The sequence below is a fragment of the Aedes albopictus genome, chromosome 3 (genome assembly GCF_035046485.1).
Source record: "Aedes albopictus strain Foshan chromosome 3, AalbF5, whole genome shotgun sequence".
Taxonomy (NCBI): domain Eukaryota; kingdom Metazoa; phylum Arthropoda; class Insecta; order Diptera; family Culicidae; genus Aedes; species Aedes albopictus.
Window position 1 is genome coordinate 166888692 of NC_085138.1, and position 27472 is coordinate 166916163.

The 27472-nt window shown below is 39.9% G+C and overlaps 1 protein-coding gene across 2 annotated transcripts in view; it reads left to right on the forward strand.

Moving 5' to 3' along the window:
• The window catches only part of LOC109402751 (neuropeptide SIFamide receptor), a 772929-nt gene extending 751933 nt beyond the window's left edge, over positions 1 to 20996 (forward strand). The window contains exons 6-8 of one of the 2 annotated variants that reach the window (XM_062859971.1): positions 8381 to 8646; positions 18817 to 19140; positions 19456 to 20996. In XM_062859971.1, the coding sequence (XP_062715955.1) occupies positions 8381 to 8646; positions 18817 to 19140; positions 19456 to 19700 (835 nt within the window). In that variant the 3' untranslated portion in view covers positions 19701 to 20996. Of the gene's footprint in view, positions 1 to 8380; positions 8647 to 18816 lie in introns of both variants that reach the window. The other variant, XM_062859970.1, reaches the window with a different exon arrangement.
• Positions 20997 to 27472: the final 6476 nt, after the last annotated feature.

Genomic DNA, 27472 nt, shown 5'->3' on the forward strand with positions numbered 1-27472 from the left:
GATTGTTTTTTTTTTCAGAAGATCTCTCAGGAAGATCTCGACAGGAGTACCGTCAGGGAAATCTCCAGGAATTCCTTTAGGAATTCTTTCTGGGGGGTTCAGGGATGCCTTCTAGTGATACATCAGAGGTGCATCCAGAAGATCCTCAGGGTCTGAGAGTTTAATCAGGAATTCCTTCTGAAGTTCCTTCAGGAATTCCTACAAAAGTTTCTTTAGAAACTAGTCCAGGAGTTCCCTCAGCGATTCCTCCAGGACATCCTTCACAAATTCCTCTAGAATTCCTTCAAGCTATTTCTCCTGGCGTTTTATAGGGATCGCCCAAGGAGATCCTACAGTGATCACTTCGGGAGTTTTATCAAGGCTTCCTCCAGGTATTCCTTCTAGTATCCCTCCTGAAATTCCTTCAGGGAATCCGCCTGGAATTACTTCGGGATGCCTCATGAATATTTTTCAGAGATTCTTTCGGGAGTTCTTTCCTGGATTGCTTCAGAAGTTCGTTCGATGATCTCTCCAAGAGTTCGTTAAGGGATACTAATAGCTTCAAGAGGGATGCCTCTAGTCTTAGGCCTTCTTCAGTCTAGGGTTCCTTCAGAGATTCCTCCAGGAGTATCAGGGATTCTTGCAGATGTTTATTCAGAGATCCCTCCTGATTAACTTCAGGGATTCCTACAGAAGTTCCTTCAAATCTCTACATGAGTTCCTTCAGAGAGTATTATAGGAGGATCCAAGGTTACCTGCAAGAGAATTCAGGGATTCCCCCAGAAGTTTATTCAGGGATTCCTATATAAGATTTCCTTCTAAGATTCCTTCAAGATATCCTTAGGGGATTCCTCGAGAAGTTTCTTTAGGGATTCTTCCAGGAGTTCTTCCTTCGCTGCTAGGCTACTTTCAGATTGTAGATTAAAATTGAGAATTTTCCAGGAGGTCTCACGGATGCCTCCATGAGCTATATCATAGATCTTTCCAGAAGCTCATTCAGGAATTCCTACAGAAGTTCTTTCAGGGAATCTTGTAGGAGTTCCTTCAATAAATTCCTTAGGATTACAATCACGCATATCTCCCCAATTTTCTTGAGGGATCTTTCATGGAGTTTCTACAAGGATTCCTCCAGGATGCCTTTCTGGAAGTCCTCCAGGAATTCTTCAAAAGATTCCGCTAAAATCCTTCGAGGATTCCGCCTGGAAATCCTCCGGACATTCATATCAGAATTGCTTCGGCAATTCCCCCTGGAATTTCTGCAGGGATTTCTCCTGTAATTTCTTCGGGGGATTCCTCCTGGATTTCTTTCACGGGTTTCCCAGGACTTCCTTAGAGGGTTCCTCCTGGAATATCTTCGAAGATTCCTCCTGTAATTCCTTTGAGAATTCCTCCTGAAATTCGTTGACTATTTCTCTTCGAATTCCTTCGGAGATTCCTCCTGGATTCCCTTTAGAGATTCCTCTTTGAATTCCTCCAAGAGTCATCCTGGAATTCCTTCGATGATCTCTCCTAGAAGGTCTTCGGGGATTCATCAAGAAATTCGTTCGGGGATCCCTCCTAGAATGCCTTTGGGGATTCCTCCTGGAATTCTTTCGGAGATTTCTCCTGGCCTTACTATGGAAATTCCTTTTGAAAATCCTTCGATTATTCCGCTTGGAAATAATTCGGAGATTCCTCCCAGAGTTCCTTCAGGGGTTCCCTCTGGGATTCCTGCAGGAATTTCTACTGTAATTCCTTGAGAGGTTCCTCCTTGAATTCTTTTGAAGATTCCTTATGGAATTCCTTCGGCGATTCCTCGTAGAGTTTTTTCGGAGATTTCTCCTGGAATTCCTTCGGGAATTCCTCCTGATAATCCGTCGGGGACTCCTCCTGAAATTTATACGGGAATTTCCACTGGAATTTCTTCGAAGATTCCTCCTGGATTTCGAGTTTTCTCTTGCAAATCTTTTGGTGATTCCTCTTCGAAAATCTTCGGAGATTCCTCCTGGTATTACTCATGGAACTCCTCCAGGAATTTCTCATTGAATTCTCTCAGGGGTTCCTTCTGGAATTCCTTCAGTGATTCCTTTTAGAACTCCTTCGAGAATTTCTTCTGGTAGTCTTTCGGGGATTCCTCTTGGAATTCCTTCAGTGATTAATCCTAGAATTTCCTCAGGAGTTTCTCGTGGAACTTCTTCGGAGATTCCTTTTTGATATTTTTCGTTAATTCCTCCTAGAAATCCTTTGGGGATTTTTTCTCGAATTCCCTCGGAAATTCCCGCTAGAATTTTCAAGGGGATTCCAACTGGAATTGCTTACTGAATATAGCTGGAATTGCTTTGGGATTTGTGCTGCAGTTCTTTTGGGATTTTATTTTGGAATTCCTGAATATTTTGCGATGGTTCCTTCTAAAATTTTTTTGGGGATTTTTTCTCGAATCCTTTTTGCAAATTCTCTCTAAAATTCCTTCAGGATTCTTCCTGGACTTCCTTCTTAAATTCCTCCTGAAATTCTTTCGGTAATTTCTCTTGATATTCCGTCGTGGATTCCTCCTGGAATTCCTTCGAGATTTCCATATATCCATATTTCTTCTTGGAATTTACGGCTTATTCCTAGAGATCCTTTGGGGATTCCATCTTGAATTTCTTTGGAGATTTCTCCTGGATTTCCTATTGGGATTCGACTTGGAATTGCTTGCAATCCATGAAAAATACTCGGGTATTCATCCAGTAGTTCCTGTGAGATTCCTCCAGAAGTTCCTCGGAAATTCCTCCAGGAGTTCCTCTGGAATTCCTCCAAGAGTTCCACTGGAATTCCTCCAGGAGTTCCTCTGGAATTCCTCCAGGAGTTCCTCTGGAATTCCTCCAGGAGTTCCTCTGGAATTCCTCCAGGAGTTCCTCTGGAATTCCTCCAGGAGTTTCTCTGGAATTCCTCCAGGAGTTCCTCTGGAATTCCTCCAGGAGTTCCTCTGGAATTCCTCCAGGAGTTCCTCTGGAATTCCTCCAGGAGTTCCTCTGGAATTCCTCCAGGAGTTCCTCTGGAATTCCTCCAGGAGTTCCTCTGGAATTCCTCCAGGAGTTCCTCTGGAATTCCTCCAGGAGTTCCTCTGGAATTCCTCCAGGAGTTCCTCTGGAATTCCTCCAGGAGTTCCTCTGGAATTCCTCCAGGAGATTCCTCGGGAATTCCTCCAGGAGTTCCTCGGGAATTCCTCCAGGAGTTCCTCGGGAATTCCTCCAGGAGTTCCTCGGGAATTCCTCCAGGAGTTCCTCGGGAATTCCTCCAGGAGTTTCTCGGGAATTCCTCCAGGAGTTCCTCTGGAATTCCTCCAGGGATTCCTCTGGAATTCCTCCAGGGACTCCTCTGGAATTCCTCCAGGGATTCCTCTGGAATTCCTCCAGGAGTTCCTCGGGAATTCCTCCAGGAGTACCTCGGGAATTCCTCCAGGAGTTCCTCTGGAATTCCTCCAGGAGTTCCTCTGGAATTCCTCCAGGAGTTCCTCTGGAATTCCTCCAGGAGTTCCTCTGGAATTCCTCCAGGAGTTCCTCTGGAATTCCTCCAGGAGTTCCTCTGGAATTCCTCCAGGAGTTCCTCTGGAATTCCTCCAGGAGTTCCTCTGGAATTCCTCCAGGAGTTCCTCTGGAATTCCTCCAGGAGTTCCTCTGGAATTCCTCCAGGAGTTCCTCTGGAATTCCTCCAGGAGTTCCTCTGGAATTCCTCCAGGAGTTCCTCTGGAATTCCTCCAGGAGTTCCTCTGGAATTCCTCCAGGAGTTCCTCTGGAATTCCTCCAGGAGTTCCTCTGGAATTCCTCCAGGAGTTCCTCTGGAATTCCTCCAGGAGTTCCTCTGGAATTCCTCCAGGAGTTCCTCTGGAATTCCTCCAGGAGTTCCTCTGGAATTCCTCCAGGAGTTCCTCTGGAATTCCTCCAGGAGTTCCTCTGGAATTCCTCCAGGAGTTCCTCTGGAATTCCTCCAGGAGTTCCTCTGGAATTCCTCCAGGAGTTCCTCTGGAATTCCTCCAGGAGTTCCTCTGGAATTCCTCCAGGAGTTCCTCTGGAATTCCTCCAGGAGTTCCTCTGGAATTCCTCCAGGAGTTCCTCTGGAATTCCTCCAGGAGTTCCTCTGGAATTCCTCCAGGAGTTCCTCTGGAATTCCTCCAGGAGTTCCTCTGGAATTCCTCCAGGAGTTCCTCTGGAATTCCTCCAGGAGTTCCTCTGGAATTCCTCCAGGAGTTCCTCGGGAATTCCTCCAGGAGTTCCTCTGGAATTCCTCCAGGAGTTCCTCTGGAATTCCTCCAGGAGTTCCTCTGGAATTCCTCCAGGAGTTCCTCTGGAATTCCTCCAGGAGTTCCTCTGGAATTCCTCCAGGAGTTCCTCTGGAATCCCTCCAGGAGTTCCTCTGGAATTCCTCCAGGAGTTACTCGGGAATTCCTTCAGGAGTTACTCGGGAATTCCTCCAGGAGTTACTCGAGAATTCCTCCAGGAGTTCCTCTGGAATTCCTTCAGGAGTTCCTCTGGTATTCCTCCAGGTGTTACTCGGGAATTCCTCCAAGAGTTACTCGGGAATTCCTCCAGGAGTTCTTCGGGAATTCCTCCAGGAGTGCCTCGGGCATTCCTCCAGCTGTTCCTCTGGAATTCCTCCAGGAGTTCCTCTGGAATTCCTCCAGGAGTTCTTCGAGAATTTCTCCAGGAGTTACTCGGGAATTACACCAGCAGCTCCTCGGGAATACCTCCAAGAGAACCTCGGGAATACCTCCAGGAGTTCCTCGAGAATTCCTCCAGGAGTTCCTCGAGAACTCCTCCAGAAATACCTCAGGAGTTTCTTGAAAATTCCTGCAGGAAATCCTTGGAAATTCCTCATGGAATTCTTCGAGAATCCTCGAGGAGATCCTCTGGAATATCTTAAGAAGCTCCACGACAATATATCTCGGAATGGAGATCCTCAAGAACACCTTCAGGAAATCCTATTAAATCCCTTCATGAATTTCCCTGGAATTCTTCCAGGAGTTACTCGGGAATTCCTCCTGGAGTTCCTCGGAAATTCCACCAGGAGTTCCTCGGGAATTCCACCAGGAGTTCCTCGGGAATTGCACCAAGAGTTCCTCGGGAATCCCACCAGGAGTTCCTCGGGAATTCCACCAGGAGTTCCTCTGGAATTCCACCAGGAGTTCCTCGGGAATTCCACCAGGAGTTCCTCGGGAATTCCACCAGGAGCTCCTCGGGAATTCCACCAGGAGTTCCTTGAGAATGTCTACAGCAGTTCCTCGGGAATTCTTCCAGGAGTTCCTCGAGAATTCCTCCAGGAGTACATAAGGAATTCCTCCAGGAGTTCCTCGGGAATTCCTCCAGGAGTTCCTCGGGAATTCCTCCAGGAGTTCCTCGGGAATTCCTCCAGGAGTTCCTCTGGAATTCCTCCAGGAGTTCCTCGGGAATTCCTCCAGGAGTTCCTCGGGAATTCCTCCAGGAGTTCCTCGGGAATTCCTTTAGGAGGTCCTCGTAAATTCCTCCAGGAGTTCCTCGGGAATTCCTCCAGGAGCTCCTCAAGAACTTTTTCCGGCATTCCTCGGTAATTCCTCCAGAAATGCCTCGGTAATTTCTCCAGGAATTCCTTGGAAATTCCTCCAGGAAACCCTCGGAAATTCCTCAGGGAATTCATCGAGGATCCTCGAGGAGATCCTTGGGAATATCTAAAGAAGCCCCACGGCAATATACCTCGAAGTGGAGATTCCCAGGAACACCTCCTGGAAATCCTATCAAATCCTTCCAGTAGATCCTCGAGAATTTCTCAAGGAGTTTTTCGGGAGTTCCTCTAGGAGTTCCTCGGGAATTTCTGCAGGAGTTCTTCGGGAATACCTCCAGGAGTTCTTCGGGAATTTCTCTAGGAAATCCTCGAAAATTACTCCAAGAGTTTCGGGTGTTCCTCGAAAATTTCTTCTGGAGATCCTTGGGAATTCCTCCAGGAGTTACACGGAAATTCCTCCAGGAGTTCCCCGAGAACACCTCCAGGACATCTTATTGAATCTCTCCAGTTCCTCGAGAATTTCTCCAGGAGTTTCTCGGGAATTCCTCCAGGAGTTCCACGGAAATTCCTCCAGGAGTTCCTCGCGAATTCCTCCAGTAGTTCCCCGGTAATCCTCAGGAAATCCTCCAGGAGTTCTCGGGAGTCCTACGGGAATTCCTCCAGAAGTACAACAGGAATTCCACCAGGATTTGCTCAGAAATTCTTCCAGGAGTTCCTCCAAGAAATCCTAAAAAACTCTCCAAGAGTTCCTCGGGAATTCCTCCAGGAGCCTCTTAGGAGTTTCTCGGGAACTCCTCCAGAAGTACATCCGGAATTCCTCCAAGAGTTCCTCGGAAATTCTTCCAGTAGTTCCTCGAGAATTTCTCCAGCAGATCCTTGGAATTTCCTTCAGGAGTTCCTCAGGAATTCCTTCAGGAGTTCCTCGGGAATTCTTCCAGGAGTTCCTTGGCAGGAATACCTCAGAATCTTCTGGACAAAGTCTCGGGAAATTTCTGGAGAAATTCCCGAGGAACATCTACATAATTTCTCAAGGAACTTCTGAAGAAGTTTCTGAGGAACTCTGCAGGAATTGCTGAAAAACTTCGAGAGAAATTCTAGAGGAACTTCATACGGAATTTCCGTGGAAAGATATCTCAGTAAACTCCCAGCGGAGTTCTTGGGAAACTTCTGGAGGAATTTTCGAGGATCTTCTAGAAGAATTCCTGAGGATCACTCGGAGACATTCGTGAAGGGATTAAGGATGAAATCCTGGAGGATTTGCTGGGGAAATTCTTAAGTAAGTTCCGAGAAACTCCTGGAAAAATCCCGAATAAATACTAGAGGGATTTACAAAGAACTCCTGGAGGAATTCCCGAGGATCTTTTGGAGTAATTTACGAGAAACTCTTAGAAGAATTCACTATGAACTCCTAGAGGAATTCCCACAGAACCCCTGGAGGAATTTCCGAGGACCTCCTGGAGGAATTCGCAAGTAACAAGTGAAGGAATTCACGAAGGAATTCTCGGGAAACTCCTGGAGGGATTTTGCTGACTCCTGGAGAAAATCTCGAAGAACTCCTAGAGAAATTCTTGAAGAACTCCTGAAGAAATTTCCGAGGGATTCGTAGAAGAAATTCAGAGAATCTGTGGACGAATTCCCGAGGAACACTTGGAGAAATATCCGTGAGATAATTGAAAGAATACTCGGGAAACTCCTGAAGGCATTCGCGAGGATACGTGAGAAATCATGGAGAGAATCATGCATTATTGCTGGAGGACTACTTGGTGCATTTGGTCCACATTTCGTTGAAATCCGAGAATTTTCGGATGATGTATATGCATAGTTCACTTGAATTTTCAGTTAAGTCATGGATAAATTCCCGGGAAATCCAGGAGCGGTTCTACAACAAATTCATTTAGAGCTTCTTATAAAATTCCCGTGGTGTTTAGGAGAAGCTATGTAGAGATGTCCGAAAAAGTCCTGGAGAAATTCTCGGAAATTTCTGGAGAAATTCGCGTGGAACTCTTAGACGAATTCCCGGAGAAATCCTAGAGAACTACCCTGGAAGCTCTGGAGAAATTTCCAGGATACTGCTGAAGTGATTCCCGGGGTACTCCTGGAGGAATGCCTGAAGAGCTCCAAGACAAATACTCGGCTAAATTCTAGAAGGACTTCTCCGTGAACTGAGGAAATTCTCGGGAAGCTCCTGGGGTAATTTCTATGGAAACTCTGAAGAAAATTTCAGATTAATTCTAGAAGTATTCCCGGGGAACTTGTGGGACTTCTTTTAGAACTCTTGGGCAAAAATTTTGGAATCAAACTTTCCTAATAAAAGTAAACGTACCATCAGTTAGTTACCGAGAGTTACTTGTAGTTTATAAACATTTTTTTGTTCATTCTTCTTTATTCTATTAGAAATGTGTTTTCAAATTCCCAGTATCAAAGATAAATTACTTATGATTCAGATTTGAACAGAAACCTCAAATCTTGAAGATTATAAAATATAATAATATTAATTTATATTATCGTCTTCAAAACCATTGCATTTCACCTACAATTTACTACTCGCAAATTGTAAAGATCGTTAGGCATTATACCCTTCAGGATTGAAAATAAACAGGTCAAGTTCATTATCATGGCAAAGTCAACTTTATTACTTCCCAGAAAACACTTTCCATTTTCGGAGAAACAGTTATGTAATATTGGGATAACGTGGATCACGGTCGCCATATGGTGACTATGTGTGACATCCTATATTTCATATCCGCACCATCGTACGGAAGTTTGCTCTCGGTTGTAATGAAATCAAATTTTACCCGCTTCACTGAACCAATCTAACCACCCAGCAGCGAGATGCAACCATATAGCGCGCTGCTCCTCCCGAACAACCACTAATGAATCGTTTTCCGCTTTCCATTCCCGGCAGGTACTACGAAACCGTTGCCATCGCATCGTCCTCGACGAGCACCCGAAAGTCGTCGCACTATCACAACAGCACCAAACGTCCACCGTACAGCCCATCGATGAAGTCCACGGACGCCGTGTCGTACATCTACGAGGAGAAGGGCGGCCGCCGGCACCACGCCATCTCCAAGCAGGACAGCAACCTCTCGCGCCACATGCTGCTCAAACAGGACAGCAGCATATCGAGGCAGACGCTCCTCAAGCAGGACAGCATCGCATCACGATCGGGTACTGTAAAGTTCCAACGGCGGAAGTACTAGAGATGTAGCATTATGTAAACCTGTAACTACTGTAGCTATTGTAGGGCTGACACGGTAGAGCTCACGTGAACCGCCTCATATTACACATTTCGTTTTGGAGAGCTTTTTTAGGCGAGCTGCAGTGGTTCTCAACCGGAGGTATTTGGAATGCAACCCGCCTGAAAGATTGATTGAAGATTTTGGACAACGTGATAACATTTGTTGGTGTACAACTCACAGCTATGACTGTTAAGTTTTTTAAAATCAATCCGATTTTTACTTCGATAAAATATCATGTAAATCTTTTCAGATGGTATTACGTAGATATGCTAAAAATGCTTTCTATTTTGTTCGACAATCTACATTTTCTGAAACTAGAGCAGACGCTATTTGGAAGATGCGTTTATTTACTACATGCATTCTAACTTATCCGCACACACCTTTGAAAAAGGCATATTGTTACGCTTACTATTTTTGAAAAGTGTTTCAACAGAATTGCTGAGAAGATCTTTTTACAGCGGACGTGAAAGTGTTTTTTATAGTATAGGGCAATCTTTCTCAAACTTCTTTACCGACGCTTGTATTTTTAATGTTGCTGGTGGGTCGTGGCTCATAGTTTGAGAAAGGTGGGATATGGTAATCAATCAGTTGTTGAACAGTAGGGGAGACTGGGGAGACTTGATCCTTTTTTCTTAATTTACCTGAAACTTTAAGAAAAAACACAAAATTAGATCCGATTTCCGTACAAAATGGCAGGTAAACATCTATTGCAAGTTAATACACAACAGAAGGCCTTCAAATTATTGTTAAAGTTTTCAAAACTGTGTTTTTATGGAGGCATGTCTTATGATGTATTTTTCAAAAATGGGTGACACTTGATCCCCCTTTGAGCACATGATTTTTTTAAAGGGAAAATAATTCCAGAGTCTTCCTATTCATTTTATTGTCGAGATTTCTTGTATTTTTGATGAATATGGAGTGTTTGAAATTGTAAGATTTCCTTAAATTTTTAAGGATCTGCCGTATTTTCAAAATGGAGAGACTTGATCCCCCTTTTATTGGTTTGTACTAAAGTTATAATTATCTGACACATTTTATCGTTGAATAAACTAGAATTTCAAGTAAATAGAGGCTTCCGAATAGAATTTTATTTTTCACATGTATAATGTGTATGTAATCCTCGAGGGATCAAGTCTCCCCATGTCACTGTTGTGTATACTAAGCTGAATTTATTAAAATATGTTAACAACAACCTTATTTGAATAAATAAGTTTGAAAGTATTTTATTTAAACTGTGTGCTGTTAAATTTTGACACGATTTGGTTCAATTTTCACAAAATTATGGAGATTTTTCGGAATCGCCTAAAAGATTTCTGAAGGACTGGAAACAAACCATCAGCCGTTTAAAAATAATGCAATGTACAATCGAAATCACTTGTAGTCAAAACATAGTCGTTTGTCCAGGAGTAGTTTGGGAAAAATTATGCTAGAAGAAAAATGTTTTTGATTCCGAGCAAACATGGGGGAACAAGTCTCCACAGGGATCAAGTCTTCTCAGTCTCCCCTAATGACAGAAGCTTGTAGTTTTCATTTGATATTCCATGAAATCATATAAATAAAATAGTTTAAAATTTCCACAAATCAATACGTTAAAAACAGATTTGCGGGCATGGAAAAAACTCCCACAGCCGTGTGCTCAGTAAAACCATTGTCTGATATTCCAGCAAAAAGTAATGTTTGTTGGTTGGCTCTCATCAAAACCTTTGCTGTAAAAATCTCGGCAAAAATATGAAAATCGCTGATAACCCGGAAATCTAAATTAAGTGTGTAGTTCCAGGAAAATCCAAAGGTGTTTCACGAAGGCTTTTGGGGGTTTCGGAGGTGTCTGTTGAAGTGCCAAGTGCGCTTCAGAGATTTTCAGAGAATTTTATTGCGTATCAGAAGGTTTCAAATGGGTTCCCAGAGGTTTCAGGGTGTTACAGTAGGTTTTAGCGTGTTATAGAATGTTTAGGGACGAGGGGGCTTTTCATGAAACTCTCATGCTTTTACATCCTGAAATCCGTTAGTGGTTCCTTAAAACCACTTAAACCTAATGAAACACCAAGAAATCGCCTGAAACCTTGTTACTCTCGAAAAGCTTCTTGAAACCTTTATTGAGATTGCCTAAGAATGCTCTTGAAAGCTTCCTGAAACTTTTCAAAATTCCTCTAGAACCTCTAGAAAACACTCTGAAAGCTTTCAAATCGCTTCTCTGAATTCCAAGTGTAGAATTAGCTCAAGTTAAAATACACAATAAAAATTAAAAAAGGTTTCCCTGAATCCTGAAATTCAGTTGAGTTTCAAATGATTTCAGAAGGGATTCAATGTGGTTTTAACCATTTTGAAATCCCCTGAAACTTCCCTGAAACCTCCTGGAAACCTTCTGAAATTCCCCTTGTAGCGCCTCAAAATCTGCTGAATCGCTCCAGAAACCACTCTGAAACTTACTTAGAACAATGGGTCCGAATATTCGCCTCATTCCATTCATATTCATTCCCTTTTGATGAAGCAAGTCGAGCACGATACAGCAAACGGATGGTCCTGAATGAACACGTAACACCATCACCAGTGTGATGCGACGGTCATGGTATTGTTTTTCGTTGCTCTTCATTTGCAACTTGGGTCGGTAGCGAATGAATGAATGATGAATGGCGAAGAACGAAACGGATATTATCATAATTAGAATTTCTGCATGTAATGCTACAATGTTTAGTTTATTGCTGTTAATATGCTAGATTAGCAAATATCTTTTTTTTTTCAAAAACTTGAAAGAGCCTACACATTTAATTTGGAATACCGTGTTCGGTAAATTTTGGATGAAAATAGGACAGCTGAATACAGCTATACCGCATTGTTTACCTTTAAATGCAAATTTGCATCCGGTTTTGACAATTGGTATACTGAGCCACAGTAAAATCGATTACCGAAGCTACCGAAATTGTTCCGCTGTTCTATTTTCGTCAAAAAAGTGCCGAACAGGCAATTCAGGTTTGAGTGTGTAAACATAGTCCACAGACTAACAGACGAATAACTTCAAACATTTTTTCGATTTCAATCATAGGGATGGAAACATATTCGCAAAAAGCACTTAGCTTGGCCAACAATGAGAACTAGTGTTACGCCTGTACATAGTCATCCACCTGACAAACAGGCACACAAACAAAAGCGACAACCGTTCGCTGCTGAGTGGCGTCCAATATGAATACATATGCAAAGTGCAAATCAGTGTAATGTATGATTAAATGAACCGAAGAAAAATAAGTTTTTTAAGCTGGGAGAAATGAACAGTTTTAAAGACAATCGTCTTTAAATCCCGCTTCAACAGTGCATCAGAACTTCAGACGCACAAATCTCAAGAAGCAAGCTTCAAACAACAGTGGGGAACGTCCATAAATTACGTCACGCAATATTTGCCCATTTTCAACCCCCCCCCCCCCCTCCCCCCTATGTCACACTTTTTGTATGAGACCTCGGAAATTTTTGTATGGGTTGTCACACTTTGCTCAACCCCCCCTCCGCCCTAAAAGCGTGACGTAATTTATGGACGTTCCCGTGCATTTAACTATTATGTTCTTGCTCCTTTGTAATAAGCTTAAAATAAGAAGATTTGTTTGCGAAGAGATTTGTGCGCTCGAAATCGTAAGTAGGTGCCAAAGTCGGCCATTGTGGCGGCCATTTTGGGATCCCAACAAGTCTGTCCTTAACACTTCAATGAGTGTAGATTTAGCTCTCAGGATTTAGCTTATGCTAAAATACACATAAAACACTTCTGAAGTGTTCGTTGACGTTCGTTGTTTTCGAATGAAATGAAACACGAAAGATTATCCACTTATTGATCCCAAACGTACTGCCGTGTGCAGCATAGTTGCCCCATGTTACTTTTGGACGGTATTGACTTTTTATTATCAAAAGGTCTATTTTTACGAAGGTATACTTTCAGAATCTACTCTCGATTAGTATACTTTGCTCAGAAACTCCATAAAAACAACATCAAGTCAATTTGTCCCATGTTCAGTTTTGTCATCATAAGTTGTCCCATGTACATTTATGTTTCCTCAAAAACTATCCCATGTCAAATTTCCGAGTATCTCTGAAGGAATCCTGTACATTCTCCGGAAATTCTGATATAATTTGTAAAATTCAACATGGGATAGCTTATGCCGAAAAAATCCCGAAAATTGCTACATTTATCGGCATTACAGTCCCAGCAAAGTTTTTCTTTAAAAAATTAGTGTAGGGTATTGGTTCCCTTTTTAACCATGTGGCTCCCATTTTCATCCTACGAAAAACAAAGCATTGAAGCGCTGTTTGTTTTGTTTCTTTTTTTTTTGATTTTTTGTTAGAAGTGAACACCCATGAAAACAAAAACAACGGAATCAATCGCTGCCGTAATCGCTTGTTTTCGAATAGGATGAATATGAATGATAAATACCAGTTCTTACGCTATGCTGATGGATTCACTTTGTGGTTTTATTACACTTGTCCATAGAGAAGAAAACGAGGCTGAAACTTAGAACGCGTCCCAAGTAACAATTTAAGTTTTCTCATTGCTTGAAGCTGTTGTAACAATCAAACAGTTAGAATTAATTTTGAAGCTTAGAAATCTTAACTGCTCTAATAAACCCTCAATAAAACCCTTTAAAACCCAAAAGGGCCCACCCTACAGGAGGTTGTTAAAACCAACTATTAAAACGTTATGTATGCTATGTACTTGGTTTTGTGACATATTCTTGTAGTATATTATATAGCATAGATAATATTTGTTATGTAGGTCGCAAGAAGAACAACAAGCCGTTTTGAAGTTGGTACATTATCCTAAAAGAACGATTAAAACCAAAAAGTCAAACTGAATCTGAAAATAGAATCATCACATAAATTGGCAGCAAATTGCAAATTATCAATTATGAAAGAACGAAAATTATGTCAATCATCCAGTTTATTTGCAAATTTTCACGGGGAAAACCCTGTTGCTGTGGCAAAAAAATCTATGCCAAAAAAAATGATCGTTAAATGCAATGAACTGTTTCTAAAAAAGGCGGTGCGCCACGTCACTTTGAGGTTTTTGGCATATAAAAATAAATTATTTTAATTCCTCGTGCAAAACCATGAATTCAATTTGCAATCCAAACAACAACATGGCGTACAGATTTGGCAAGTTGGATTTGATCATCGTAATGAAAAAATATGGATGCCGTCAAGTATCCTCCTGGTTTTGTTTGAGATGGTTTAAGATCAGTTAGTATGAAAGGAACATATTCTAGAGTTATTGTTCTTCATGAATACGATGCAATGGCTAGCAAACACCTACTCATTCTTAACGCATAATTATGTGCGTTACACAAACACTGTTAAGTTTTATCGAAGTGTGGGTTCGGACTGAATGCTCTTAAGAACACTTCGCTTGACAGACAGCCGTCAAAAATGTAAACAAACCGAAAACTTTGGTATTTTCGTAAGTTTTTTGGTGGTGTTTTGTGTTTTCCGGATGTTCGAGTGCTTGGTGAGTGAATATATTGTATTATTTGATCTGCCGCCGACTGCGGCTGGGCGCGATAGAGTCATTTTTTATGCACAAATGTGGTGCCAGACCCAGAACAAACCATGCAATACCCAACCATCAGTTTCTTCGGAAACCCCGATTGCAAACGAACTCCAGTGAAGGAAACTGGTTTGATCACCTAGCCATGAAAATTATGCCCACCCAGGGTTTTCCAATCACGTATGTTTCAATCGTAATGACCCTAAATTATGCTTAATTGATTATCTTTCCGTTTGTGTGGCGTATAAAATATATTGTTCAAGTATTCGCGTATACTTCTCCGATAATATTCTTAATTCCCAGGATTGCCTGGTTAATGACAATCCTTGAATTTCATGAACTTTAGAGGAAATACAATTCAATTGTTTTACATGCTTGGAACTCATATATAAAGGTCACACATATTTATCCTACGTCAATAATCAGGTCTTCACAAAACTATTCCTGAGTTTAACATAGTACCTAAATGAAGTCTTTCCTGGATTCTAGAGGATTATAGAAGGACAGTATTACCCAAGCAGCACCTGCAACATCATGCAGATTGTTGCTTTCTATGCTTTGGTCTAAATGAGTTGCACTAGAAGCACACGAAACTTCCATCTTGTCAGTTGAGTTGCATTTAAACTCCGAAATTCGTAAAGTTGCGGCTTTGTTTCATAGAAATCACAAATTACCACGTGTTTGACATCGATTCGTGGAGGCGGAGCTTACATATTGCTCGCAAGTGATAATACAGTCAGCTTACATTAAATGTGTTATGTAACATGCATGAAACATCTAACTCTGGTTTGTTTGTTCAGATTAGGTTCCATATGTGTTACAGAAAACTTAAGCGTCTTTTCATTTTGACAGTTCTCTTACTTGTGACAAAGAAGGTGCAATAAAGTAACAAGTAACTTCAGTAGCTTTTATTGTGTGTTGAGCATCGATTATCTCACAGAACTTTTGGTGTAGTATGTAAGGTGAGTAGATAATACTCCTGGTGTCCATGGATCGTGTCTGGACAAAATCTTTTCCCAACTTTTTTATCATTCCTCTTCGTTTATGTTGCATAAGAATTCAGAATCTGCGCTTTTTGGGTTTCAAAGAAGAAGCAATTGTATTCTGTCGTCCGTAATAGACGAATTTCGCCCCAAATCGTATTCGGAGTTGGCAGCACCCTCTCAGATTACAATGAAACTTTCTGGGTATGTACACCAAGACTAGATAAGCCACTTTGCATACTTAGTTTCTTCAAAATTTATCTGGACTGACTTTTGAAAACGAATAAGCTACATAAAATATTACATATTTTATTATGTAAAATAAACAAGTAGAATAACTGTTCGTAGTTTTAAATATCCCAACATTGGCGTGTCTTTTTATTTTTTCTCACTCACTCTCCTAAACAAACACGAGAAAGAGATGTATGAAAAAGGGGACACTGCCCCCCATAAAACTTCTCTTTCTTTTGCTTATCAAGGTAAATGACTGAGAAAAAGAAAAAAACTAGCTATGCCAATGTATCCCAAGTAACCTAAGGCTATTTAAGAGGTCACGTTGAACTTGATTTGTAATTTTGAAAAAAAAATCATTTTGATAAAAAAAAACCTTTTTGTTTCTTAACGAGATATCAATGAGGTGTCTTCGGCATGTTTTTTTATACATTTCAAGATGCATCTTCTGAAGCGCCGGAGCGAAACATCACCATTATGATTTTCAAGTTAGGTATAGTTGAAAAAAAAAAACCTAGTGAACGTCTAGATCCATCCATGACTTATTCCTCCAATTGAAAATTATTTCATTTCAATAAAACATGTGTATCGGATGTCTGAAACACAAATGTTGAATGCACTTTTAAGCTGGCGCATCCTAATGTAGATCGATTCTCATTAATTATTGAACGGTTCACTTCGGTGGTTGAAATTTTTAATTATCAGATTTTCATTTTCATGATTCATCAGAGTTTAAGAGGGATTTCGGAGAGGGGTTCTCGTAGGTCTCGAGGGTATCTTAGGGCTTCTAAGCGGTTTTCAGAATGTTTCAGAGGAGTTTCAAGGATTTTCATGGAGTTTCAGGAGGGATTTGTGTGGGATTTACAGATAATTTAGATGGCTTTCAAAAATATTTCACGGGTATTCTAAGGGGTGTTTGAAATCCCATAAAAACTTATGAAACCCCCTGGAACGCCCCTAGGACCCCGCGAACCCCTTGGAATACGCATGAAACTCCCTGGAACGCATCTGAAACCTCTCGAAAATCCTTGGAATGCTCCTGAAATACCCTGGAACAAGCTGAAACTCCATGGAACACCGATGAAATCCCCTGAAACACAGCTAGAACGCTCCTGAGACCCCACGAAAACCCCTGAAACGACCCAGAAATCCCATAAGATAATAAGATCTTTCGGATATTTGGCCACTGAAACAGTTGTGACAGTTTGTGACAGATCCTCCTTAAGTAGCACGCAATCGAAGCCAGCTGTCTCCCCTCTCTCAGCTCTAGATTACCTATGGAACCTATGAAACCCCCAGGAACTCTGTGAAACATCACTAAAATTTCCCAGAACGCCTCTGAAACCCCCTGGAGCGTTCCTAAGACCCTCTGAGAACCACTTGAACATCCCTGAAACCCCCCTTAATCCCCATGGAGCGCCTTGAAACATCTTGGAACACTTCAGAAATTCTCTGGAACGCCCCTAAACCCCTTGAAACTTATCGGGTATGAACACCCTTCTTCAGCCTATGTCCCTATATGTTCATCATACTCCAAAAACAGACGATTTAAGCTTTTTTTTTTTGTTATCATAAATGCTAACAAAACATAAAAAAAAAACAAAACAAATAGCGCTTATCAGCTTTGTTTTCGATAGGATGAAAATGGGAGCACTTTGTTTAAGATGGGTTCCGTTCCCCTACGAATTTCTTCATTGGCCAATGAAGAAATTTCCGTTCGACGATTTTGATGATTTTGAACTAATATTTATTTTGGGGGCGTATTTTGGGCACTTGCAAGTTGTTACTCAGTTAACGACTGCAGAAAAGTGACTCCAAAATATGACTCCCTTCTCAAATGGCCCCGCATACTATGGTTTCGTTTAGGTATGAACGAAACTTAGGGATGGTAAATTTCAATAACATTATGCAAAGATTAACCTTATCACAAGAATGAAAACGCTACATAGTGGCGGGGTACTGAAAAAAATGAAGATTCTTGCGGCAAACTTGAAATATTTGAGGCTAGGTCTTATCAAAATTTTGTAAATAATTAATCAAAATTTTAAAGTTTCCTTAAAAGTCAGATACTGTTTGACGAATTACATTAGAAAAGTCTTAATAAACTTCTTAAGGAAACAAGAATTAAAAAAAAATTTTATCAGAAGCTTCCTCGCCAATATCATCAGCTATATGTTAAAAATAAAATAAATAAAAATAAAAATTGCCTGAAACTTCTCCATATTCTTGACTGTAAACCTCTGCGGAAATCCGCTTATGCCTCTTAAACTTTTTTTTGACGGAACAACACTATCATCTTTAAATCAATTTGGTATAACATTTTCTCGGATGTTTTCCAAAAAGTGTGTTACAAATATTCTCATTAGTTAGAAGCTTTTGAATATGAATCCCACGGAATCCTTTCGTAAATTATTGTAGCAGTCTTACGAGAAAAAAAAATGTAGAAATCCTCCTACCATTTCCAGAAAAAAAAACCATCAAAAAACTACTACTACTACTACTTACTTTGAAATTCTGTATAACTTAGGACATTGGTATGTTTGGACCCATGATTTTTTCAAAAATTTGAACTTATTTTTTCATATTATAGTCGGATTTCTGTTATTGAAAAATCGCCCCATTTTCAGTATTGTCGCAAACAAACCCCCCCCCCCCCCCCCCCTTACATTTTAGTAATTTTCGCCTACCAGGAGGCAATTTCGCCCATTTTGGGAATCACTGACTTAGACGGTGAGAAAATTCGGTACAATAACTATACATACTTTTCTACCCTTTCACAGTTAAGTATAAAAGCTAAGCTATCATAAGACATATTGACGACATTCGTATGTACTCTCGTTATTTAACAGAAATAATTTTCCTTCGGTGGTGCCATTAGTGGTACAGACGCTATATTATGCTGAAATATTTGAGTAGATTGTTCGTGGAAATGTTAATTGTCAAATGACCGTTGAGAAATATTAATATTAAATATTAACAATTTGTAAGTTGACACAAAAGATCACATAATGTAAAAATAAGTGCTTTTCAGTTATATACTTAATAACTAAATACTACTCATCTAGTTAAATATTTACAAAAAATCTTAAAATGACATCTTTCTAGTGGGTTGCAGTCCATAACCGTTGAGAACCACTGTTGTAGTAGTTCATTTTTAGACAAGTAATGCTCTAACCTCTGGCAGTGAGTCGTACTGAATTGTCTGTCTTTCTTTGTTTCTCCCTCTATTTCTCTGTCTGTCGCTGTCTGGTTCGCCACCAAATCATCATGCCACCACCCACCACAATAACCATCATCAATAATAAAAAAAAACACTTCTACTTCATGAATCGCCAAAAACAACAAATATCGAACATTCATCCATTAGCCATACTGTATCGGCAAGATAGCGACAACTCTCGCCAGATGCTTCTGAAGCAGGATAGAAACAGTTCGCGGGACATGCTATCGAAGCAGAGCTCGGCATCGGACTCGATCTCCCGCCAGGACAGTCAAATCTCGTACATTGAGCCACGCAAGGGCATCCTGTGCAAACAGGACACGCAAATCTCGTACATTGAGCACTCGAGTGCCAGCAAAAAGTACTCGGCCTCGCTGTCCAGCCAGGATAGTGTCCTGTCGATAATCGAGCACAAGCGGCACAAACTCGTCAAGCAAGACTCTATTTTCTCGTTCAATGAGCCCAAATCAGGTAAGCAGCCGTGTTCCCATAGTCGGTGTCTACGCACGTCTCCTGCACGTAAAAGCACGACATTTCCTAACGCACCACCTTCACCCGTACTACTGTCAATAGCAAATCCAAAACCAGCCTGTCTAGAACTTGCCAATCCCTCTAGTTGGCCGCTTTTCGGAGCTCGTAGTTGTTGTCCAGTACTACCTGTCCACCACCACTACCACCACAACCACCTTCATCACCAAAACCATCAAAGCCATGAGCGTCGCACGTCGCTACTCCCACCGCCGACCATTAATCAACGGCATCCTCTATTGTTCTTGCTCGTTGTAGTGTACGAGAATGCCGCGGTTGCACCACCATCAAACAAACGTCATCAGCTGGTCAAGCAACACTCGGTTATCTCGTTTGCCGACCAGAAACGTGGCGGTAGCCTAACCAAGCAGGACTCCGTCACGACCATCCACCGGGCCAGCAACGGAGACGGTCCGTACATATCGTCCATCCTGAAGAAGACCGACTCGCAGTGCAGCTCAGCCTCGCCGATAAGGAAAAATATTGGATTTTTCGACGGATAAGCAGGCCATGCTCTATTGTTTATTACATTTTCCCGCGGCCTCCCCCTCGAGAGGTTCCTGTGTTCCTCTGTGTTGCGGAACTATGGATGATGACCTTCGTCCCATGCCTGCCCACGATTGTTAGAATAGTGAAGGAGGCCGAGACACCATTCGTCCCGAATAGTAGTCGTATACCAAACCAGCTAGAAACCAACGTTTTATATTTGCCCTAACCGGAAAAAGGGAACACAAACAAAAAGACAAAAAAAAAGGAAAATCCTCGCTTCATATTGTACGACGGCACAATCTAGCGACAGTCAGTAGCAGCATCGCATCCATCGAGTAGAAAGTGAGCCAGAGTTAGAGCACGATAGAGAGACAGAAAGAAAGCGAGACAAGTGTCATCCATCCTATCCATAAAGGCGACCACCAGCACACTTTCAGCCATCAGCGACGAACCAACCGAGGCATACAACACTGCACCTAGATAAATCCTCCTTCCCACATGTCCTGTGCTAAAAATATATATTTCAACCATATCCAGAAACCCGAAAACAGCTGAAAAAAGGCACAAACAGGAGCGTATAAAAGCCAGTGAAAAACCGGTAAAAACGGGCGGGCGCTCACACACAGAAACACACACACATCCTCCCACCGCACCAACCCACCAACCAACCGCCATTCGAAGTAGGAATCATCCTCAACCTCATCATATTGTGCATCATCCACGACCACGACACACCAACCGAAGGCTTTTCTCGTTGTTCAACCCCCTCCAGGATACCCGATCAGAGAGGCGTAACACAAATGTAATAGAATGATATCATCGGTGATGGAATTGATCTAAAAACATGCTAGTTTCTACCCTACTTTTGATTTTTACCCAAACTATTTAAATGTACTTTATAACTACATGTGATGTATTTTCCTCATCTTTCATTGTTATAAACTTGATACTTGAATGGTTCAAAACCTGTTATAATTATTATATGCCTAGGCCAATTATTGTTATAATTGTTGTTTTTAACACCTAACCGGCTTATTTTAAAGTAACTCTGTCGTTATTCCTTTCTGATCGGATAGCGTTAGCAGCGACGAACGATGGACGGGCGGATACCTATAACCCATAAGCCAGCAACAGCAGTCATCCCCCCATATAACCGGGTCCCATTATTTTCAGTTTAAAATCACTTTTATATCCTGCACTGCACATACAAACACACATCCACATATATAATTTATCACAATCAATATCAATCTATGTGTGTACTAGTCTAGGACTAAGATCCGAAATTGATCGAGTGCAAACCTAAAACGGTTCCGTAGAATTTCGGATTGGTGGGAGCGGTGTGTGGAAAATTGGGGCGGTCAGGATAACGCTCCAATGAACGAAAGCAACTTCCTCCCACATACGCTCCCCAAATGCAACGCAAATCTGATTTCTACGAATTGGGAGAAGGTGCGATGCGATGGACGATTGGAGTTTAAATGATGGGACTGGAAGGGATGATTACCTTGAAACTCACCACGACGAGCTACCATGCGCCTCCATCAGGACAAACGAATATGATGCACCCTTGAACATATTTCATTAATGAATGTTACTTTATCCTCTAAGGGCAGTGTACTTATTAAAGGGGCGGGGGAGGGAGCTACTACTTTATGTGACAATCCTATACTAGGCCTAAACGTCCATAAATTACGACACGCTTATAGAGGAAAGGATGGTGCAGCAAAGTGTGACGACCAATACAAAAATTTCAGTGGTCCCATACAAAAAGTGTGACATAATGAGGAAGGAAGGGTGGGGGGTGTTGAAAATGGTCGATTTTTGCGAGAATAAACCAAATTGGTTGCAAAACAGTTGACAAATGCTCAATCCCAACATGAAGGATATACATATTTGCAGCATTTTTGAAGAACATTTCGATTGTTTAGAAATTACTGTAATGATGATACAATGTTATGATTGTACAACATTTCCCCGAAAACCAGCTCCACGAATGTAGTTTTCCCGAATATTATTTACCCAAATGTACAATTTCCCCGAACCCAATGCATAACTCGGGGGATCCGTTCATTAGGCCAAAATACGTCAGGTCGAAGTACAAATGGGTTGTTTAGCTGAAGTTCATAAGATAAAATGTGTCAGTAGGCTGTCTACCAAATTTTCTTTATAAACGATGTTCAAATTTGTTTTCGAAGTCCCAGAAGTTTTGTTTTGAGTTCCTTGAGTTTTTTATTTTATGGATACTGGAATAAACTTCCACGATTTTATGATTTTTTTTTATCATTTTTCCTTTTCTCACATGATTTCTTGATGTTGATGTTATACTGTTACAGATATATATTGAGCTACGGACATCTGAGGTTTTCCCTTCTTTTTATAACACACAGCTGTTTATTAAACTACTGACTGCCTGACGACAGAATTACCCTCTTTTAGAAGTCGGCTATTCTTTTGAGTATTGGATTTTATTGGTGGTCAAACTGGTTTCTTATTATTCTTTTCATAATAGTTATTTCCTCACGGATGTTTCCTTCTTTTAAAAAATAGGCAATTCTTATGACGTTTTTGCATATAATACATTCAAATCATTCAACTAGATTGTCCGTTCATGGCTTTGAACACAATCGGACTTATGACCCATCCGGCCTAACGACACTTTCAGCCTAATGAACTTCAGTCCTATTTACTTCGGCCTGACATGCTTCTGCTTAATGCTGCATAATGACCGTCTTTTTGGGCTGATTGATAACCTATCTTTCAAACATAGGCGGTTCTTTCAAGATAAATCGAATCTGCATAGGAATCACGGCAAACTTACGACCTATTCAAATCTAACGCCAGAATAAATCATCAGTAATTTGACTGCCGCTATATTTATTATTGTTTTTTTATGTCTTACTGTTCTATCTATAGGCGTTATGTAGTAGAAATCTTCACCAGAAATTCTCACTTCCTTTATCATATATTGTTCATTTAAAATATGTTGTTAAAATATTATCGGTAGTCTAACTACTAATATTTTGTACAGAAATTTTTATTCCAAATGTTGCTCCAGTAATGATAAGCTTGAAACCAATTTGATTTTAAAAAAAATCTCAAATTGTGCTTAGTTAAAAATCTATTTGTCAAACAATTGACTTCTCGCTTCAAAGCCTGTTAATACACATTAAAATTAAGCTCATAGACTTCCTTCGTAAGCAAGCATACTCTACATCAGTGGTGCTCATCCTGCGGCCCGCGGGCCGCATGCGGCCCTCCAAGCCTTAAGATGCGGCCCGCGGAGTACTTTAAGACGAATCGAAATTTTTGAACGATTATTTAAAATAACTCGTTAAATTTATTAAAAAATCAAACCAAAAAAAAATGCAGATCAATTTTCACAGTGTTGAACACAAATTAAATGATAAATAAACAAAAAGAACAATCCGTTCTGGTAACACTCGGAATCGCAACTCCAAAATATTTCGGCATTTCAACTAAGCCACGAAGCCAGCTTATAGTTGTTTATAAGTGGTACGGTACGAATCAAATGAAAGTTTGTTGAAAATGTAATCTTGAATCATTTAAAAATTAGTTGCAGTTTTTAAGCACAGTCAATGCAACGCTGAACAAATATTTCACATTTCGCCTTTCCGAAGAACATAAAAACACAAAGCACGAAGTTTTTGACAAAATTCTCAACAAATCTCAACTTGGTTGCCAATATTGTTTATTTTCACTGTTAGTTTAAATTTCTATTATAAGACTAACACATTTTTCGAAACAAAAATTACGAATCCAATTTGAATTGTCCAAGCGAAACTCCTGAACGAACTTAAAGAAAAAACATCTCAGGCGAGATTCATAAAGCGTCTCCTGTGCTCTTTTGGAGAAACTTTTAGATACATTTTTGGAGAAACTCCAGGAAACATTATTGGGGAAAAAGTTTAAGCAACTCTAAGCGAAATATATGGAGAAACTCAAATCATCCTGGAGAAAATAAAACCGAAGAAACTCAATGAGAAAGTTGTGGCGATACTGCATGGAAATTATAGGAGCATCTCCTAGAAAAATGTTCTAGTGCCATTCTAACAGAAATTTCTTAAACAACTTTAGAATAAACTAGCTGTACCCGGCAAACTTCGTCTTGCCTACTGCGTTTTTTGACGTTTCCAGTTTCTATCCAAGACCAAGCCCCCGGTAGCAAAGCGTATGGAAGATCGATTTTGAAAAACTTTCATTTTTTCCATGTTTTTTGCCTCATAAACCTTCCTTGGGTGAAAACTAACAGAACAAAACTAAGACGATCAAAATCGGACCTTCCGTTCGCAAGTTATGCGCGGTCCCACGTATGCCACTGCATTTTTATATATATAGATTCCTCGAGCAACAAGAAGAGAATTTGCAGGAGTAACTACAAACAAGATTCCAGGACCAACTGCATCAAGACACAAAAGATGCCTAGAACGCGTGGGGAAAATTTGAACAATAAATTTGAAGCAACTTATGCAGCAACTTTAGAAGATAATGTTGAAGAAACTTCCGGAAACAATTGTTAAAAATCTAATTTTTGAAGAAATTTAATGATGAAGTATTTCATCCATCTTAGAAGAGACTATGGAAAGAATTTACTAAAATCTTCAAGAAACTTCTGGAAAATTTTCGGAAAGATCCGGAAGCTATTCTAGGAGAAATTTTTTAAACGATTAATGAGGAATTCCTGAAGTAACTTCAGGGCAGTTCCAAAGGAAATCTAAGAGAAGTTCTTGGAGGTGTTTCAAGCGAATTCTAGAAAAACTAAAAGAAACGTCTAGAAATTTCTCGAAAGCCTGGAGCAACTCCACAAGAAATTTCAGGAGAAAATCCAGCAAACCTTTTTGGAGCGATTCAAAAGAAATTATTGTAAAAGCTCCTTGACAAGTTCTTGAAGTGGCTTCAAGGCAATTCTAGGGGCAACTTCTAAATTGTTTGTTTGAATTTCAATTCGAAGCTCAAACGTTTTTCTCAGCCAAATTTATGAATCTAAATTGAACTCCACGAAGGGCAATAGATTATAAAATTTGACCCTTACACAAGTTCTGAACAGTTCAGATTTTTAATAGATATGCTTTAGAATTGTTCTTTTTGTTATTTTTGTGCATCGATGTTTTATGCGGCCCACATGTCGATCCCGAATTGCAAATTTGGCCAGCGGTATCCTCCAACCTGAGTACCACTGCTCTACATTAACGGGATCGCGTTACACCTAGTATACAACTTTTTGGTGAACTTTAGCAGATCACCACAATCAGGATTACTTGTTTTAAAAATATTATGCGCCCTTTGGTTTTCATCGAAATAATATTAAAAAATATGTAACATGAAAGAACAGCCTATGAATAAAAGAAGGAAAAATTGTGATGAGCGTATTCTTAGTTGAGTGCCATATTATTTTCAATCAGTACAACAGAAAAGAACGACCCATATTTAAAAAAAAAACAAACCTCATTGAAATATTATGAATAATATTTTATCTCAAACATTTCATGATAAAAGGGAATGCACAATATCAATGAGGTGTGATAGTTTCCATGATCTTGATGACTTCATCCATTCATAAATTTTCTCAAATCATAGAACTTCCAAGGAAGTAAAAAATATTGAACAGTCTTTCTAAAGCCTGCATATCAGCACTCTTTGTACTTAGGCTAAATTTCCACCACTTCGTTCCAATGACTAGTTCGGAAAGTGGAATTGCAAATCAAGATAATGATCAGAAACTAGTACTAAAAATAGTGTAATAAATATTTCGGGAAACGGTCCATTCGGGGGAAACGGTCCGTTTGGGGAATTACAACTTGAATGAAGATACGAAATTTATTTCTGGTCTGAATCATGAGATGCATGCCAAAATGCAGAGCAAATTATTGAGTTACAATTATAACTGAATTATATCCACTTTTGTGACTGTATCTTAAGATGACGTAATTGCGATCAATTGAACACGAACACTTTTATGTGACGTCAAATTTTCCTTCCCCTGTACGTTGGGCAAACGATTATATTTATAGAGCAGCCAGCAAAACGAAGAACCACTTGATCTTATACCGCCCTTTTTCTTTTTTCTTTTTAACACACTTAAAACAATTTACCCAAGAAATGAGTTAAACTTTACCCTACTCAATTTTTACCCAATATATTTGTAACTAATTTATAACAACATGTGTTATAATATTTCAATCATTCCAAGATTTTTTATATCTCACGTTGTTATAAACTTGTTAAAATCGTTTCAAGACCTGTTATAATTATGCTATGGCTAGAACAATTTTTGTTATGATTTTTGTTATTTTAACACCTGACCGGCGAATTTTAAAACTCATTCCGTTATAAAACATTTTTGAAATAAATAACTCCATCGGTTATACACCTCGACAAAAAATTCTACCGCTAAAACAATGAGAAAACTCAACAGTTTTATATTTTTTTAAACATCTTCGTGATTAGGAGAAGTTTACAAAAATATAAAAATGTGTATTTTGATCATTATTTGGGCAGTAGAAATTTTTTTCGCTGAGCCAATAGTGGACGTAAAATAAGGTTTGGGTGTTATTTTGTTATGCCTTTCTGATAGGGTTTGCACCCTATTTTTCCATAGTGTACCAGTGTTTGCTAATCCCAAGAATACATGTAAATTCATTCATAACTGGTGGAACTATGTGCCATTGGCACACGCGGTGATATCAGCGGCGTCATGGTCACATTTTTTTCCGCAGTCAAGTTCGCAGATTGTGAACAATCCTCGGTACTCACTTTACGTAATTTATGTTTAGTCCCTTACTGTCAGAGCTGTCAGATCAGTGTAACACGCTAAATAAAATTTACACAAAAGGCAGTTTACACGGAAAAAAATACACGGTTATGAATATTTATTGGGTTTCGGACTGGTCACCGAAAATTTGATCGTTTTCTTTGGTACATCGAGGTTTTGAAATTAGTCTATGGTGATATACAATAAGGTATGATGATGATGTTTTTAAATGATGATAAACAATTTGATTGCCATAACTCAAATTGAAAGTTTGATTCAAACAAACTTTCAGCGAAGGATAAATTTCCAAATTTTATTGATATTTATTTCAAAACTTCTAGTTTCAACTTGTATATTTAAAGTAGTTTTGGCTCCGTTTATACATTTTTTTTTCATGTTAAGTACGGAAACCATGTAATCATTTACCACGACATTTGTCGGTCTTCTTATTTTTGTTGTAGAGACAGTTTTCCTTTTAGATAGTGCCATGACTGGTACAGGCACCCTACTAGTTATTAGTATGTAACATTAAAATTGACGCAATGCATCCATGATTAAATTAGTAGTAACCACCCATGATTACATAGAAGACGTGTAGAAAACAAATGAATTTACCCCAGATCACCGCGTCATTTCTTTTTTTATTATTTCACAAGTTTATTGTGTTGGGGACACCTTCATTGGTGTTCCTTCCGAGGATATCTTCAGCATGTCAATCTGGATGCAGGGTGGCCACACAAAATCAAATTTGAAATTCCCGCATTTTTCCCGACTTTTTCCCGCAATGATTTTGAAATTTCCCGACTTTTTTATATATTTGTGGAGCATGTAAAACATCCAAGAATCCAAACTTTTAAGTGGATCTGTAAAACTTACTGAAATATGTACAGTGTCATTGTAATACTGTGACAGTTTATAATATTTTGGAGACGTTAACATCAAAAGAAACTTATAAGTAACAAATGATTGAAATTTTCTTCTTATTCTGGATGTCTTTAAACGTTAACCTATATG